The sequence below is a fragment of the Bombina bombina genome, chromosome 3, assembly GCF_027579735.1.
Source record: "Bombina bombina isolate aBomBom1 chromosome 3, aBomBom1.pri, whole genome shotgun sequence".
Taxonomy (NCBI): domain Eukaryota; kingdom Metazoa; phylum Chordata; class Amphibia; order Anura; family Bombinatoridae; genus Bombina; species Bombina bombina.
In genome coordinates, this window is record NC_069501.1 from 1144268940 (window position 1) to 1144286445 (window position 17506).

Here is a 17506-nt window from a genome sequence, read left to right on the forward strand (position 1 = left end):
CAGCACATTCTACTAGAGCTGTGGCTTCCACTTGGGCCTTTAAGAATGAGGCTTCTGTTGAACAGATTTGCAAGGCTGCAACTTGGTCTTCTCTTCATACTTTTTCCAAATTTTCCAAATTTGACACTTTTGCTTCTTCGGAGGCTGTTTTTGGGAGAAAGGTTCTTCAGGCAGTGGTTCCTTCCGTATAAAGAGCCTGCCTGTCCCTCCCGTCATCCGTGTACTTTAGCTTTGGTATTGGTATCCCATAAGTAATTGATGATCCGTGGACTGGATACACTTAACAAGAGAAAACATAATTTATGCTTACCTGATAAATTTATTTCTCTTGTAGTGTATCCAGTCCACGGCCCGCCCTGTCACTTTAAGGCAGGTAATTTTACCATTAAACTACAGTCACCACTGCACCCTATGGTTTTCCTTTCTCTGCATGTTTTCGGTCGAATGACTGGTAATGGCAGTTAGGGGAGGAGCTATATAGCAGCTCTGCTGGGTGAATCCTCTTGCACTTCCTGTTGGGGAGGAGTTAATATCCCATAAGTAATGGATGATCCGTGGACTGGATACACTACAAGAGAAATAAATTTATCAGGTAAGCATAAATTATGTTTTTTGCCATTTTAGTATTTCTTCATCTATGCTTTTGGTTTTTAATCTGAACTGTGAGCCCTTTAAGATACATTCTAATAATAATTGTATTCATTTATTTTTGAAACAATGTAACTACTTAACAGCAACATTGGTTTGATATTCAATGTAATCACTAAAACAATTGGTAGATTGAAGAATCATTTCAGGCATAGTGATATGAATGATGGTGATAAACATTTAAAGGGCCATTATAGTGAAAAACCACATGCTCTAATTCATTAGCTTATGTCATTTTAGCACTAGCGACTCTACACAATGGGGCATATGTATCAAGCTCCGTATGGAGCTTGATGCCTGCTCTGAGCAGGCGGACAGACATCGCCGGAAATCAACCCGATTGAGTACGATCGGGTTGATTGACACCCCCCTGCTGGCGGCCCATTGGCCGCGAGTCTGCAGGGGGCGGCGTTGCACCAGCAGCTCTTATGAGCTGCTGGAGCAATGCTGAATACAGCGAGCGTATTGCTCGCCGTATTCAGCGAGGTCTGTCAGACCTGATCCGCACTGTCGGATCAGGTCCGACAGACCTTGATAACTTGGGGCCAATGTATTTACCCCCCAATCAGCAGCACTAGTTGCAAGACCCAGCTGTGTAACTAGTGCTGCTGATTAGCTTAGCTGCAGTTTCCTCTCTGGATCAACCGTTTTCTGCTGGTGACCCTGAAATGCTAAGTGTTTAAGTCCCTCAAAGGGGTTAAACCTATAGCATTGCAGGGTTGATAGTGGTAAAAGTGCATGCACTAATTAATTAAAGCATGGCATTTTTTCACTATAGTAGTCCTTTAAAAAAAAATAATAATAATAAAAAAAAATATATATGTGTGTGTGTGTGTATAAGTATATAAATGACTTGTTTGCTATAAGATAAATAGCTGCATTCAATGCTTGTCCTATTATTTTGCTAATAACATTTAGATCTGTTTTGAATAAGGTTCTAAAGCAACAAGTCACTGATTTGCAAGAGGAACTTAAACGAAAGGAAGGAAAATGGTCAAACAATCATGGCCGTCTCAGAAATCAGATCGAAACATTAACAAAAGAAAATGCTGAACTTCGTGAGGAGATAAAGTTTATGGAAAAAGTGCGCTTAGAAACCTGGAAGAAAGCAGAAGCAGTGGAAAGTAGCAGGAAGATGGCGCCATGTCAAGAAAAGCAACCGAGATCAGACACCATAGTAAGTTTATTTTTGTTTGCGGAGTTACATGAGTCTGACTGCATCAGCAATAGGATATCAAATAATTATAGTGGTGTTTTCTCCAACATTGGTGTGTCCGGTCCACGGCGTCATCCATTACTTGTGGGAAATATTCTCCCACACAGGGAAAGGCAAGGAGAGCACACAGCAAGAGCTGTCCATATAGCTCCCCCTCTGGCTCCGCCCCCCAGTCATTCTCCTTGCCGCTCTGAACAAGTAGCATCTACCACGGGGATGGCGAGGAGTTTGTGGTGTTAGTTGTAGTTTTTTATTCTTCTATCAAGAGTTTGTTATTTTAAAATAGTGCTGGCTTGTACTATTTACTCTATAACAGAAAAGTGATGAAGATTTCTGTTTAAGAGGGCTATGATTTTAGCAGACAGTAACTAAAATCCATTACTGTTATCACGCAGGACTGTTGAAACAAGAGAACTTCAGTTGGGGGTAACAGTTTCAGGTATGACTGGTCTCCTTCTAACAACACAGGCTAATGCTAGATGACAGTCATATTTCCCCTCAGGGGAAAAGGTAAGCCATTTTTCTTTCACCTCAGCAAAAAAAGATAACAGGCTTCCCCTTTTTGTTTTTTATGCTGGTAGACACTGTTAGGGGCAAAATCGATTGGTTTTTATTACAATATGATACCATTTGAAATATTTTATAAGCTCACATACACTGGGGAACGTTTTTTATTGATCTGGCTTGTTTTAGACACCTAAATCTAGTCAGGAAGGCCCCTTCACTCTAGTGTGCTGAGAGCACAGTTGATTTACAATGCAGTGCATGCAGATAGGGTCCTGTGGCTCAGAAAGTGACTCCAAAAGGCTTTTTTTTGTGAATGGTGACCCCTAAGGAAGGTAAAAAGCTGCAACAAGGCTGTAGCAGGGATTGTAGTGTATAAAAACGGTTAAATCCAACAATTAGCTCCGGTTTGCTTGTTTTAAGAGCTAGAGTCTCCATATTTGCTGTGCAATACTTTCTAAGCATTAAGACACTGGGGTCCAAATTTCAGAAAATCGGATATTGCCTTCATAGTTTTTTGAACATTCAGAAATAAATGTTTCATTTTATTATTTAAAGAGACAGTAACGTTTTTGTTTAAAATCGTTTTTATTGCATTGTTTGCCTGCCTAAATCTGTTTAACATGTCTGTTCCATCAGATAACCTATGTTCTGTGTGTATAGAGACAAATGTGGTTCCCCCTTCGAGTGTTTGTGATAATTGCGCCATAGCGTCCAAACAAAATCAGGACAGCTCTGTTATTTTTCATAATGTTGCCCAAGATGATTTATCTAATGAAGGTAGTGGGGATAGCTCTACATCCTCTCCTTCTGTGTCTACACCAGCTTTGCCCGCGCAGGCGACACCTAGCGCGCCAGTGCTTATTTCTATGCAACAATTATCAGTAGTAGTGGATAATTCTATAGCAAATCTTTTATCCAAACTGCCAGCTTTTCAGAGAAAGCGTGATTGTTCAGTTTTAAAACAAATGCAAGAGAAAGAAAACCCAGAATATGGTCGGCAGTCCGTAATATATAGTCAGCAAAAAAGAGATATCTCCTAAAGTGCAAAGTGCTAAAGCATGAACTACAATGTTCCTTAATGTACCACTCATTCACTCGCTCCTATGCAGATAGTGGAGCTCTCACTCGCCCAATCCGATGGGGAAGGCGGGTATCGCCGTTCGCGGCTGTAGGTTCTGTCCGGACGCCTCTATGGGGGCACGGCCCAATCCTGGCCAATGAAACACACTCTGGAACGAGGCAGAGATCCCTTGCTCCGCCTCAACTTATTCCAGACACTTGTTCCTCCGGTAAAACCAGTATCCCTCCACCAGTGACGTAGCAGAAAACAGTTCCTGTTAGCAATAGTGAACTGCTGGAAGTAGGACAGCACACAATGCACTCTTTTTTGCGAAGTACACAAACATGTAATGCACAGCAGGAAACAGCCAAACTCCGGACAATGACAGCTTCAATAAGAGAAAGTGGAGGCTGCTTCCATAAAACAATTCCTTTATTGATTTAGTTTAAAAACGGCAAAACACAGCAAGGATAGGACATGGTGTAGAAGGCGCAGCACAGTCTGGCTTACGCGTTTCGGATGAAATCCGTAGTCATAGCCTACTGTGCTGTGCTCTACACCTGTTTAAAACTAGTTAAAACAAGTGTGATTGGTGCACACATAAAGACACGTTGTAACCAATGCCTACAATGTATAAAATTAACCCACTGGTGTCTGGACCGCACCTCATAATACATAGCAATAGCTTATACAATCGTAATATAAACACGACAACAAATATGTGCAAAACCAATATTGTAGTATACTACTATACACAAGATGTCAAATCTTGGGGATTAATTAATAATAAATTATAGATTATATTGCCCTAATCCTGCGCATACAGGATTCCATTGGTAAAATTCTCAATATGAAAGAGTCAAATTATCCTTCATCCGAAACGCGTAAGCCAGACTGTGCTGCGCCTTCTACACCATGTCCTATCCTTGCTGTGTTTTGCCGTTTTTAAACTAAATCAATAAAGGAATTGTTTTATGGAAGCAGCCTCCACTTTCTCTTATTGAAGCTGTTCAGTTTTAAATACAGATAAAAAGGATGAACAATCAGACGCTGACGATGCCTTATCTATTTTACCCTCGCATCAATCGGAATTGGCTGTAAGGGAAGGGCTGTCTGAGGGTGAAATTTCAGATTCAGGAAAAATTTCTCAACAGGCAGAACCTGATCTAGTGGCATTTAAGTTTAAACTAGAACATCTCCGCGCTTTGCTTAAGGAGGTATTAGCTACTCTGGATGACTGTGATTCCATGGTAGTACCAGAGAAGTTGTGCAAATTGGACAAATTTTTAGAGATCCCAGTGCACGACGACGCTTTTCCAATACCTAAGAGGGTAGCGAACATAGTGGAAAAAGGAGTGGGAGAAGCCAGGTGTACCCTTTGCCCCACCTCCTATATTTAAGAAAATGTTTCCCATAGTAGACCCTAGAAGGGACGCATGGCAAACGGTCCCGAAGGTTGAGGGAGCTGTTTCAACACTAGCGAAGCGCACAACTATTCCTATATAGGACAGCTGCGCTTTCAAAGATCCTATGGATAAAAAATTGGAAGGATTGCTTAAAAAGATTTTTGTTCAGCAAGGGTTCATCCTTCAACCAGCTACGTGTGTTATTACTGTCACTTCAGCGGCGTCCTTTTGGTTCGAAGAACTAGAAAGGTCGCTCCAGAAAGAGACTTCCTATGAAGAAGTCATGGACAGAATTCACGCATTAAAGTTAACTAATTCCTTTATATTGGATGCCGCCTTTCAAATAACGAAATTGGCGGCGAAAAACTATAGTAGCGCGGAGGGCGCTTTGGCTAAAATCCTGGTCGGTAGATGTGTCGTCCAAGACTAAGTTACTGAATATTCCTTTCAAGGGTAAGACCCTTTTTGGGCCGGAATTGAAGGAAATCATTTCAGACATCACTGGGGGTAAGGGCCATGCCCTCCCACAGGATAGGCCTTTTAAGGCTAAGAACAAGTCTAATTTTCGTTCCTTTCGCAATTTCAGGAACGGACCGGCTAATAACTCCACTGCCGCTAGACAAGAAGGTAACGCGGCCCAGCCCAAACCCGCTTGGAAGCCCATGCAAGGCTGGAACAAGGGTAAACAAACCAAGAAACCTGCTGCTGCTACCAAGACAGCATGAAGGGGTAGCCCCCGATCCGGGACCGGATCTGGTAGGGGGCAGACTATCTCTCTTCGCTCAGGCTTGGGCAAGAGATGTTCTGGATCCCTGGGCACTAGAGATAGTTTCCAAGGGATACCTGTTAGAATTCAAGGGACTTCCTCCAAAGGGAAGGTTCCACCTGTCTCGCTTATCTTCAGACCAGATAAAGAAACAGGCATTCTTACATTGTGTAAGAGACCTATCAAAGATGGGAGTGATAAACCCAATCCCCTCCGGGGAACAAGGTCTAGGTTTTTACTCAAACCTGTTTGTGGTTCCCAAAAAAGAGGGAACTTTCAGGCCAATTCTGGATTTAAAGAAATTAAACAAGTTCCTCAGAGTTCCATCCTTCAAGATGGAAACCATTCGAACAATCTTACCGACAATCCAACAGGGTCAATTTTTGACTACCGTGGATCTAAAGGATGCGTATCTGCATATCCCAATCCACAAATCTCATCATCAGTTCCTGAGGTTCGCCTTTCTGGACAAACATTACCAGTTTGTGGCTCTTCCATTCGGTTTAGCCACCGCTCCCAGAATTTTCACAAAGGTGCTAGGGTCCCTTCTAGCGGTCCTAAGGCCGAGGGGCATCGCTGTAGCACCTTATCTAGACGACATCCTAATCCAAGCGTCGTCCCTTTCCAAAGCGAGGGCTCATACAGACATTGTGTTGGTCTTTCTCAGATCTCACGGGTGGAAGGTGAACATAGAAAAAAGTTCACTGTCACCGTCCACAAGGGTTCCTTTTCTGGGAACAATAATAGATTCTGTGGAAATGAAGATCTTTCTCACAGAAGTCAGAAAGGCAAAGCTTCTAAAAGCTTGTCGAGTTCTTCATTCTATTCCTCAACCTTCCATAGCTCAATGCATGGAAGTAATAGGACTAATGGTCGCAGCAATGGATGTGGTTCCTTTTGCTCGAATTCATCTAAGACCATTACAGCTATGCATGCTCAATCAGTGGAATGGGGACTATACAGACTTGTCTCCCCAAATTCAAGTAGATCAGGTAACCAGGGACTCACTTCTCTGGTGGTTGACCCAGGATCACCTGTCTCAGGAAATGAGTTTCCGCAGACCGGAGTGGGTCATCGTCACGACCGACGCCAGCCTCTTGGGGTGGGGCGCGGTCTGGGACTCCCTGAAAGCTCAGGGCCTATGGTCGCGGGAAGAGTCGCTTCTCCCGATAAACATTTTGGAACTAAGAGCTATATTCAATGCGCTCCTGGCTTGGCCTCAGCTAGCGGAAGCCAGGTTCATAAGATTTCAGTCGGACAACATAACGACTGTTGCGTACATCAATCATCAGGGGGGAACAAAGAGTTCCCTAGCGATGAAGGAAGTAACCAAGATAATCCAATGGGCAGAGAATCACTCCTGCCATCTATCTGCTATTCACATCCCAGGAGTAGACAACTGGGAGGCGGACTATTTGAGTCGTCAGACTTTCCATCCGGGGGAGTGGGAACTCCATCCGGAGGTCTTTGCTCAGTTAACCCAATTATGGGGCATTCCAGACATGGATCTAATGGCGTCCCGTCAGAACTTCAAGATACCTTGCTATGGGTCCAGATCCAGGGATCCCAAGGCGACTCTAGTGCATGCATTAGTGGCGCCTTGGTCGTTCAACCTAGCATATGTGTTTCCACCGTTTCCTCTCCTTCCCAGGCTCATAGCCAGGATCAAACAGGAGAAGGCCTCAGTGATTCTGATAGCTCCTGCGTGGCCACGCAGGACTTGGTATGCAGACCTGGTGAATATGTCATCGGCTCCACCATGGAAGCTACCTTTGAGACAGGATCTTCTAGTACAAGGTCCATTCGAACATCCAAATCTAGTTTCTCTGCAGCTGACTGCTTGGAAATTGAACGCTTGATTTTATCCAAGCGTGGGTTTTCAAATTCTGTGATAGATACTCTGGTCCAAGCCAGAAAACCTGTGACTAGAAAGATTTACCATAAAATATGGAAAAGATATATCTGTTGGTGTGAATCCAAAGGATTCTCCTGGAGTAAGATTAAAATTCCAAAGATTCTCTCCTTTCTCCAAGAAGGTTTGGATAAAGGGTTGTCAGCTAGTTCTCTAAAAGGACAGATTTCTGCATTATCCGTCTTGTTGCACAAACGACTGGTAGCTTTGCCAGATGTACAAGCTTTTGTTCAGGCTTTGGTTAGAATCAAGCCTGTTTACAGACCCATGACTCCTCCTTGGAGTCTAAATTTAGTTCTTTCAGTTCTTCAAGGGGTTCCGTTTGAACCTTTTACATGCCATAGATATTACGTTATTATCTTGGAAAGTTCTGTTTTTGGTTGCTATTTCTTCTGCTAGAAGAGTTTCTGAATTATCTGCTTTGCAGTGTAATCCACCATATCTGGTGTTCCATTCAGATAAGGTTGTTTTGCGTACTAAGCCTGGTTTTCTTCCAAAAGTTGTTTCCAACAAGAACATCAACCAGGAAATAGTTGTTCCTTCTTTGTGTCCGAATCCAGTTTCAAAGAAGGAACGTTTATTACACAATTTAGATGTTGTTCATGCTTTAAAGTTCTATTTAGAAGCAACAAAAGATTTTAGACAAACCTCATCTTTGTTTGTCGTTTACTCTGGTAAGAGGAGAGTAAAAAAAGCTACTGCTACCTCTCTCTCTCTTTCTGGCTGAAAAGCATTATCCGCTTGGCTTATGAGACTGCCGGACGGCAGCCTCCTGACCGTATCACAGCTCACTCTACTAGGGCTGTGGCTTCCACATGGGCCTACAAGAACGAGGCTTCTGTTGACCAGATATGTAAGGCAGCGACTTGGTCTTCTCTGCACACTTTTGCCAAATTCTACAAATTTGATACTTTTGCTTCTTCGGAGGCTATTTTTGGGAGAAAGGTTTTGCAAGCCGTGGTGCCTTCCGTTTAGGTAACCTGATTTGCTCCCTCCCTTCATCCGTGTCCTAAAGCTTTGGTATTGGTTCCCACAAGTAATGGATGACGCCGTGGACCGGACACACCAATGTTGGAGAAAACAGAATTTATGCTTACCTGATAAATTACTTTCTCCAACGGTGTGTCCGGTCCACGGCCCGCCCTGGTTTTTTAATCAGGTTGAAAATTTTTTCTTTATACACTACAGTCACCACTGCACCCTATAGTTTCTCCTTTTTCTCCTAACCGTCGGTGTGTCCGGTCCACGGCCCGCCCTGGTTTTTTAATCGGGTTGAAAATTTTTTCTTTATACACTACAGTCACCACGGCACCCTATAGTTTCTCCTTTTTCTCCTAACCGTCGGTCGAATGACTGGGGGGCGGAGCCAGAGGGGGAGCTATATGGACAGCTCTTGCTGTGTGCTCTCCTTGCCTTTCCCTGTGGGGGAGAATATTTCCCACAAGTAATGGATGACGCCGTGGACCGGACACACCGTTGGAGAAAGTAATTTATCAGGTAAGCATAAATTCTGTTTTTGCTTTTCTCTTTTGAAGACTGACATGAATTTTTATTTCAGAGTCCACCAAGCACCTCAAGAAAGACCCAAAATCCATGTCCCTCTCAACAAGAGAAGACGGCAAAGCAAATTTTAAGAAGCCAGTCTCCAGTTAAACTTAAAGGTAACATAATGACTAGTTACCACTATGTGGTCTAAATGTTAGTATAGTAAAACTGCTGTTTTAAAGGGACAACTGTGTGTTTTATACCATGTCTCCGGATTCCAAATCTGTCCAGAGTTTAAAAGAACAGTGTACAGGCAAATAGCTCATAAGAGTTCATTGTATTCAAAGTAACTACACGAACACCCATTCAGATGGTCTGGTCTATCTCCCACCCCCTACAAGGAGGGGATGCTGATTTCTTCAGCTGTGTCTTGTCTACATATGTTTTCTATAGCCAATGCTGCAGTATTGACATTAAGCAGTTTTATTGGGCAGACCAGCTATTTCAAATGACAAAATACAGATAAAGGTGCTTTCTCCAACATAGGTGTGTCCGGTCCACGGCGTCATCCTTACTTGTGGGATATTCTCTTCCCCAACAGGAAATGGCAAAGAGCCCAGCAAAGCTGGTCACATGATCCCTCCTAGGCTCCGCCTTCCCCAGTCATTCTCTTTGCCGTTGTACAGGCAACATCTCCACGGAGATGGCTTAGAGTTTTTTAGTGTTTAACTGTAGTTTTTATTATTCAATCAAGAGTTTGTTATTTTAAAATAGTGCTGGTATGTACTATTTACTCTGAAACAGAAAAGAGATGAAGATTTCTGTTTGTAAGAGGAAAATGATTTTAGCAACCGTTACTAAAATCGATGGCTGTTCCACACAGGACTGTTGAGAGGAATTAACTTCAGTTGGGGGAACAGTGAGCAGACTTTTGCTGCTTGAGGTATGACACATTCTAACAAGACGATGTAATGCTGGAAGCTGTCATTTTCCCTATGGGATCCGGTAAGCCATTTTTATTACAGAAAGAAAAAAAAAAGGGCTTCACAAGGGCTTTCTAAGACTGTAGACATTTTCTGGGCTAAATCGATTTATATTTTATACTCCATAGCCTTGAGGAATTATTTTAATCTTGGGAATTATGTAAAATAACCGGCAGGCACTGTATTGGACACCTTATTCTCTAGGGGCTTTCCCTAATCATAGGCAGAGTCTCATTTTCGCGCCTGTATTGCGCACTTGTTTTTGAGAAGCATGACATGCAGATGCATGTGTGAGGAGCTCTGATACATAGAAAAGACTTTCTGAAGGCGTCATTTGGTATCGTATTCCCCTTTGGGCTTGGTTGGGTCTCAGCAAAGCAGATACCAGGGACTGTAAAGGGGTTAAATATAAAAACGGCTCCGGTTCCGTTATTTTAAGGGTTAAAGCTTCCAAATTTGGTGTGCAATACTTTTAAGGCTTTAAGACACTGTGGTGAAATTTTGGTGAATTTTGAACAATTCCTTCATACTTTTTCGCAATTGCAGTAATAAAGTGTGTTCAGTTTAAAATTTAAAGTGACAGTAACGGTTTATTTTAAAACGTTTTTTGTACTTTGTTATCAAGTTTTTGCCTGTTTAACATGTCTGAACTACCAGATAGACTGTGTTCTGAATGTGGGGAAGCCAAGGTTCCTTCTTATTTAAATAGATGTGATTTATGTGACACAAAATTTAGAGAAAATGATGCCCAAGATGATTCCTCAAGTGAGGGGAGTAAGCATGGTACTGCATCATCCCCTCCTTCGTCTACACCAGTCTTGCCCACACAGGAGGCCCCTAGTACATCTAGCGCGCCAATACTCCTTACTATGCAACAATTAACGGCTGTAATGGATAATTCTATCAAAAACATTTTAGCCAAAATGCCCACTTATCAGCGAAAGCGCGACTGCTCTGTTTTAGAAAATACTGAAGAGCATGAGGACGCTGATGATATTGGTTCTGAAGGGCCCCTACACCAATCTGAGGGGGCCAGGGAGGTTTTGTCTGAGGGAGAAATTTCAGATTCAGGGAAAATTTCTCAGCAAGCTGAACCTGATGTGATTACATTTAAATTTAAATTGGAACATCTCCGCGCTCTGCTTAAGGAGGTGTTATCCACTCTGGATGATTGTGAGAATTTGGTCATTCCAGAGAAACTATGTAAAATGGACAAGTTCCTAGAGGTCCCGGGGCCCCCCGAAGCTTTTCCTATACCCAAGCGGGTGGCGGACATTGTAAATAAAGAATGGGAAAGGCCCGGTATACCTTTCGTCCCTCCCCCCATATTTAAAAAATTGTTTCCTATGGTCGACCCCAGAAAGGACTTATGGCAGACAGTCCCCAAGGTCGAGGGGGCGGTTTCTACTCTAAACAAACGCACCACTATACCCATAGAAGATAGTTGTGCTTTCAAAGAACCTATGGATAAAAAATTAGAAGGTTTGCTTAAAAAGATGTTTGTTCAGCAAGGTTACCTTCTACAACCAATTTCATGCATTGTTCCTGTCACTACAGCCGCGTGTTTCTGGTTCGATGAGCTAGAAAAGGCGATCAATAATAATTCTTCTTCTTATGAGGAGATTATGGACAGAATTCGTGCTCTCAAATTGGCTAATTCTTTCACCCTAGACGCCACTTTGCAATTGGCTAGGTTAGCGGCGAAAAATTCTGGTTTTGCTATTGTGGCGCGCAGAGCGCTTTGGTTAAAATCTTGGTCAGCGGATGCGTCTTCCAAGAACAAATTGCTTAACATTCCTTTCAAGGGGAAAACGCTGTTTGGCCCTGACTTGAAAGAGATTATCTCTGATATCACTGGGGGCAAGGGCCACGCCCTTCCTCAGGATAGGTCTTTCAAGGCCAAAAATAAACCTAATTTTCGTCCCTTTCGCAGAAACGGACCAGCCCCAAGTGCTACGTCCTCTAAGCAAGAGGGTAATACTTCTCAAGCCAAGCCAGCCTGGAGACCAATGCAAGGCTGGAACAAAGGAAAGCAGGCCAAGAAACCTGCCACTGCTACCAAGACAGCATGAGATGTTGGCCCCCGATCCGGGACCGGATCTGGTGGGGGGCAGACTCTCTCTCTTCGCTCAGGCTTGGGCAAGAGATGTTCTGGATCCTTGGGCGCTAGAAATAGTCTCCCAAGGTTATCTTCTGGAATTCAAGGGGCTTCCCCCAAGGGGGAGGTTCCACAGGTCTCAATTGTCTTCAGACCACATAAAAAAACAGGCATTCTTACATTGTGTAGAAGACCTGTTAAAAATGGGAGTGATTCATCCTGTTCCATTAGGAGAACAAAGGATGGGGTTCTACTCCAATCTGTTCGTAGTTCCCAAAAAAGAGGGAACATTCAGACCAATCTTAGATCTCAAGATCCTAAACAAGTTTCTCAAGGTTCCATCGTTCAAAATGGAAACCATTCGAACTATTCTTCCTTCCATCCAGGAAGGTCAATTCATGACCACGGTGGATTTAAAGGATGCGTATCTACATATTCCTATCCACAAGGAACATCATCGGTTCCTAAGGTTCGCATTCCTGGACAAGCATTACCAGTTTGTGGCACTTCCGTTCGGATTAGCCACTGCTCCAAGGATTTTCACAAAGGTACTAGGGTCCCTTCTAGCGGTGCTAAGACCAAGGGGCATTGCAGTAGTACCTTACTTGGACGACATTCTGATTCAAGCGTCGTCCCTTCCTCAAGCAAAGGCTCACACGGACATTGTCCTGGCCTTTCTCAGATCTCACGGGTGGAAAGTGATCGCAGAAAAAAGTTCTCTGTCTCCGTCAACAAGGGTTCCCTTCTTGGGAACAATAATAGACTCCTTAGAAATGAGGATTTTTCTGACAGAGGCCAGAAAATCAGAACTTCTGAACTCTTGTCAAATACTTCATTCTGTTCCTCTTCCTTCCATAGCGCAGTGCATGGAAGTAATAGGTTTGATGGTAGCGGCAATGGACATAGTTCCTTTTGCACGCATTCATCTAAGACCATTACAATTGTGCATGCTCAGTCAGTGGAATGGGGACTATACAGACTTGTCTCCGACGATACAAGTAAATCAGAGGACCAGAGATTCACTCCGTTGGTGGCTGTCCCTGGACAACCTGTCACAGGGGATGAGCTTCCGCAGACCAGAGTGGGTCATCGTCACGACCGACGCCAGTCTGGTGGGCTGGGGCGCGGTCTGGGGACCCCTGAAAGCTCAGGGTCTTTGGTCTCGGGAAGAATCTCTTCTACCGATAAATATTCTGGAACTGAGAGCGATACTCAATACTCTCAAGGCTTGGCCTCAGCTAGCAAAGGCCAAGTTCATACGGTTTCAATCAGACAACATGACGACTGTTGCGTACATCAACCATCAGGGGGGAACAAGGAGTTCCCTGGCGATGGAAGAAGTGACCAAAATCATTCAATGGGCGGAGACTCACTCCTGCCACTTGTCTGCAATCCACATCCCAGGAGTGGAAAATTGGGAAGCGGATTTTCTGAGTCGTCAGACATTTCATCCGGGGGAGTGGGAACTCCATCCGGAAATCTTTGCCCAAATCACTCAATTGTGGGGCATTCCAGACATGGATCTGATGGCCTCTCGTCAGAACTTCAAGGTTCCTTGCTACGGGTCCAGATCCAGGGATCCCAAGGCGACTCTAGTAGATGCACTAGTAGCACCTTGGACCTTCAAACTAGCTTATGTATTCCCGCCGTTTCCTCTCATCCCCAGGCTGGTAGCCAGGATCAATCAGGAGAGAGCATCGGTGATCTTGATGGCTCCTGCGTGGCCACGCAGGACTTGGTATGCAGACCTGGTGAATATGTCATCGGCTCCACCATGGAAGCTACCTTTGAGACGAGACCTTCTTGTTCAAGGTCCGTTCGAACATCCGAATCTGGTCTCACTCCAACTGACTGCTTGGAGATTGAACGCTTGATCTTATCAAAGCGAGGGTTCTCAGATTCTGTCATTGATACTCTTGTTCAGGCCAGAAAGCCTGTAACTAGAAAAATTTACCACAAAATATGGAAAAAATATATCTGTTGGTGTGAATTTAAAGGATTCCCTTGGGACAAGGTAAAAATTCCTAAGATTCTATCCTTCCTTCAAGAAGGTTTGGAGAAAGGATTATCTGCTAGTTCCTTGAAGGGACAGATTTCTGCCTTGTCTGTGTTACTTCACAAAAAACTGGCAGCTGTGCCAGATGTTCAAGCTTTTGTTCAGGCTCTGGTTAGAATCAAGCCTGTTTACAAACCTTTGACTCCTTGGAGTCTCAATTTAGTTCTTTCAGTTCTTCAGGGGGTTCCGTTTGAACCCTTACATTCCGTTGATATTAAGTTATTATCTTGGAAAGTTTTGTTTTTGGTTGCAATTTCTTCTGCTAGAAGAATTTCAGAATTATCTGCTCTGCAGTGTTCTCCTCCTTATCTGGTGTTCCATGCAGATAAGGTGGTTTTACGTACTAAACCTGGTTTTCTTCCGAAAGTTGTTTCTAACAAAAACATTAACCAGGAGATAGTCGTGCCTTCTTTGTGTCCGAATCCAGTTTCAAAGAAGGAACGTTTGTTGCACAATTTGGATGTTGTTCGTGCTCTAAAATTCTATTTAGATGCTACAAAGGATTTTAGACAAACATCTTCCTTGTTTGTTGTTTATTCTGGTAAAAGGAGAGGTCAAAAAGCAACTTCTACCTCTCTCTCTTTTTGGCTTAAAAGCATCATCAGATTGGCTTACGAGACTGCCGGACGGCAGCCTCCTGAAAGAATCACAGCTCATTCCACTAGGGCTGTGGCTTCCACATGGGCCTTCAAGAACGAGGCTTCTGTTGATCAGATATGTAAGGCAGCGACTTGGTCTTCACTGCACACTTTTACTAAATTTTACAAATTTGATACTTTTGCTTCTTCTGAGGCTATTTTTGGGAGAAAGGTTTTGCAAGCCGTGGTGCCTTCCATCTAGGTGACCTGATTTGCTCCCTCCCTTCATCCGTGTCCTAAAGCTTTGGTATTGGTTCCCACAAGTAAGGATGACGCCGTGGACCGGACACACCTATGTTGGAGAAAACAGAATTTATGTTTAACTGATAAATTACTTTCTCCAACGGTGTGTCCGGTCCACGGCCCGCCCTGGTTTTTTAATCAGGTCTGATAATTTATTTTCTTTAACTACAGTCACCACGGTATCATATGGTTTCTCCTATGCAAATATTCCTCCTTTACGTCGGTCGAATGACTGGGGAAGGCGGAGCCTAGGAGGGATCATGTGACCAGCTTTGCTGGGCTCTTTGCCATTTCCTGTTGGGGAAGAGAATATCCCACAAGTAAGGATGACGCCGTGGACCGGACACACCGTTGGAGAAAGTAATTTATCAGGTAAACATAAATTCTGTTTTTTGTAAACAATTTAATATTATCAGTAGGTAAAAGGGACAGTTGGGAATACACTAAAGAGGAGACACACAGTAAAATATCTTGAAAACAATAGACCCTAAATTCTAATAATTAATTGTTTGCTTTGTAAAGTAGTACTGAAGAGCTGAAATAATTATCATATAATGTAGTTGCTGAATAATGCACCCAGGCCTCTTCTGTGTGTGATATTGAGTGAATTACATTACTTTTTATATTCTAACTAAGAATCTATGTGTTGTGTCTTAGGAAAGGCTTCAAAAGATTTCAAGCAAAATCAGTCTTGTGACTTAAATAAATCCGAGAAGACAAAAGTAAATAAGACTGAATATAAAGGGAGCAGTTTGCCGGTAAGTAACCATATGTTTTTACCTTAAAGCATATTACAGGGACAATGAACACTTTGAAATTTTAATATAGATTAATGCATTATGTTTATAAATATACTTTTACTATTGTATTTATTTTGCCCCCTTTACCTGTAATTTTAAGTGTTTTTCAATTCCGACAACTGGAAGGGCACATGACACGCTTTACAAGCCTAACCCTGCTACATATCTGTTCCTGTTTGGTTTTAGCAAAAAATGATTAGATAAGGCACTGCAATACAATGGGTGTTTTCCTAACATGATGGCAGTGTCTAGCCCTAACTATCTAGTAATAAGTCTGGATTCTCTCCTGCAAATAAAGCACATGGTTGGTGGAGTTTTGGTTATTACAAAAGAAATTCTAGCAAACATGGTCTTAATGCATTCAAAACATTTTCAAACTTACCCACTATGTAAGTGTATTCTAAACCTGCGGAAAGATCCCATTAAGGTGCTAAATAGCAATAGAAATGTCCTCTTCTAGTTTAGGCTTATAGATATTGTGTGAGACCTATTGCAAGGTGTGGCAACTTTAGAAAGCAAATTGACCCAATAAAAAAATGTTTAGCTGTGTGTTTGTGGAACATAATAATCATAACTGGCAGTTTTCTCAATCAGTGGGTCTATTTCTAAGGCTAAAGTGTAAATCAACTCCATATATGAAGAATTTTCCCACACTTATGAGCAATTCCACATTTATGAGCAGTGGTGACTTTAATGTTGGCGATAGGGCTGACCATTACACCATGGTGCTAGAGGAAATACTTTAGATTAACAGAAATTACTTGTGAGTTCCTATATGTGTATGTATATATGTATGTGTGTGTGTGTGTGTGTGTATGTGTGTGTATATATATATATATAATGTGTGTGTTCTATTACACATATCTTATAACAAAGATCACTAACTATTGAGCATGTGCAAGACTTATACATATATACACATTTGTGATTGGCTGATAGCTGTCACATGATACAGGAGTGGAGGAAATAGACAACTTTTGAAATTTGTCAGAATGTAATTTACAACTCATTTGAAGTTCAGACTAAGTTTTATGGCACTGTCTTATCGTGCATTTGTTGATTATGCAAATATACTGTATTTACTGGTCCTTTTTATAGAAATGTATTTTTTTTGGCAACAAATTAAAAAAATCTTATACTTTATATTCATACTGTTAAGGTTATCAAAATCAATTATTTTCTATATAAATCACCCAAATAACTACATGACGTCTCTTTTACTGATGTTAATTTCTGTATGAGCTTGAATACATCACTATAACAATAGGTGTGATTCAAACTTGTGAACCTCCGTGTTGCAGTGATACACTATACCCTGTGCTAGCTATGCACTTTTTAACTTCTTAAGCAGTTTTACATTTCATAATGATATCACATATAGAGTAATTAAAATTCATGGACCATCTAAATGCATTTCCAAGAAAACTATTTTGAATGATCTTTACTGAATGATCATAAGTACTTTTTGATATGTTTAATACTATTTTATGTACCTTTGTTCTTTTCTAGCAGTCTTCTGAGGAGATTCCAATAGAACCTAAGAATCAAATGAATGTGGTTAAAGGAACCGATGATGATGTGCAGGGAGAAATCAGCTATTCTGATGGAAAGGTGAATGGAATTTGTGAGACTGATTTAAATAAATCTATTTATTTTGTTTGCTTTATTGTTGATTTGTTGTTGGTTAT

The 17506-nt window shown here is 42.2% G+C and overlaps 1 protein-coding gene across 1 annotated transcript in view; it reads left to right on the top strand.

Moving 5' to 3' along the window:
- Nucleotides 1-17506, top strand: part of CENPJ (centromere protein J) — a 66118-nt gene that overhangs the window by 32494 nt on the left and 16118 nt on the right. Inside the window, exons 9-12 of the mRNA XM_053705578.1 lie at nt 1583-1825; nt 9074-9176; nt 15676-15776; nt 17328-17429. Coding sequence (XP_053561553.1) covers nt 1583-1825; nt 9074-9176; nt 15676-15776; nt 17328-17429 — 549 coding nt within the window. The remainder of the gene's footprint in view (nt 1-1582; nt 1826-9073; nt 9177-15675; nt 15777-17327; nt 17430-17506) is intronic.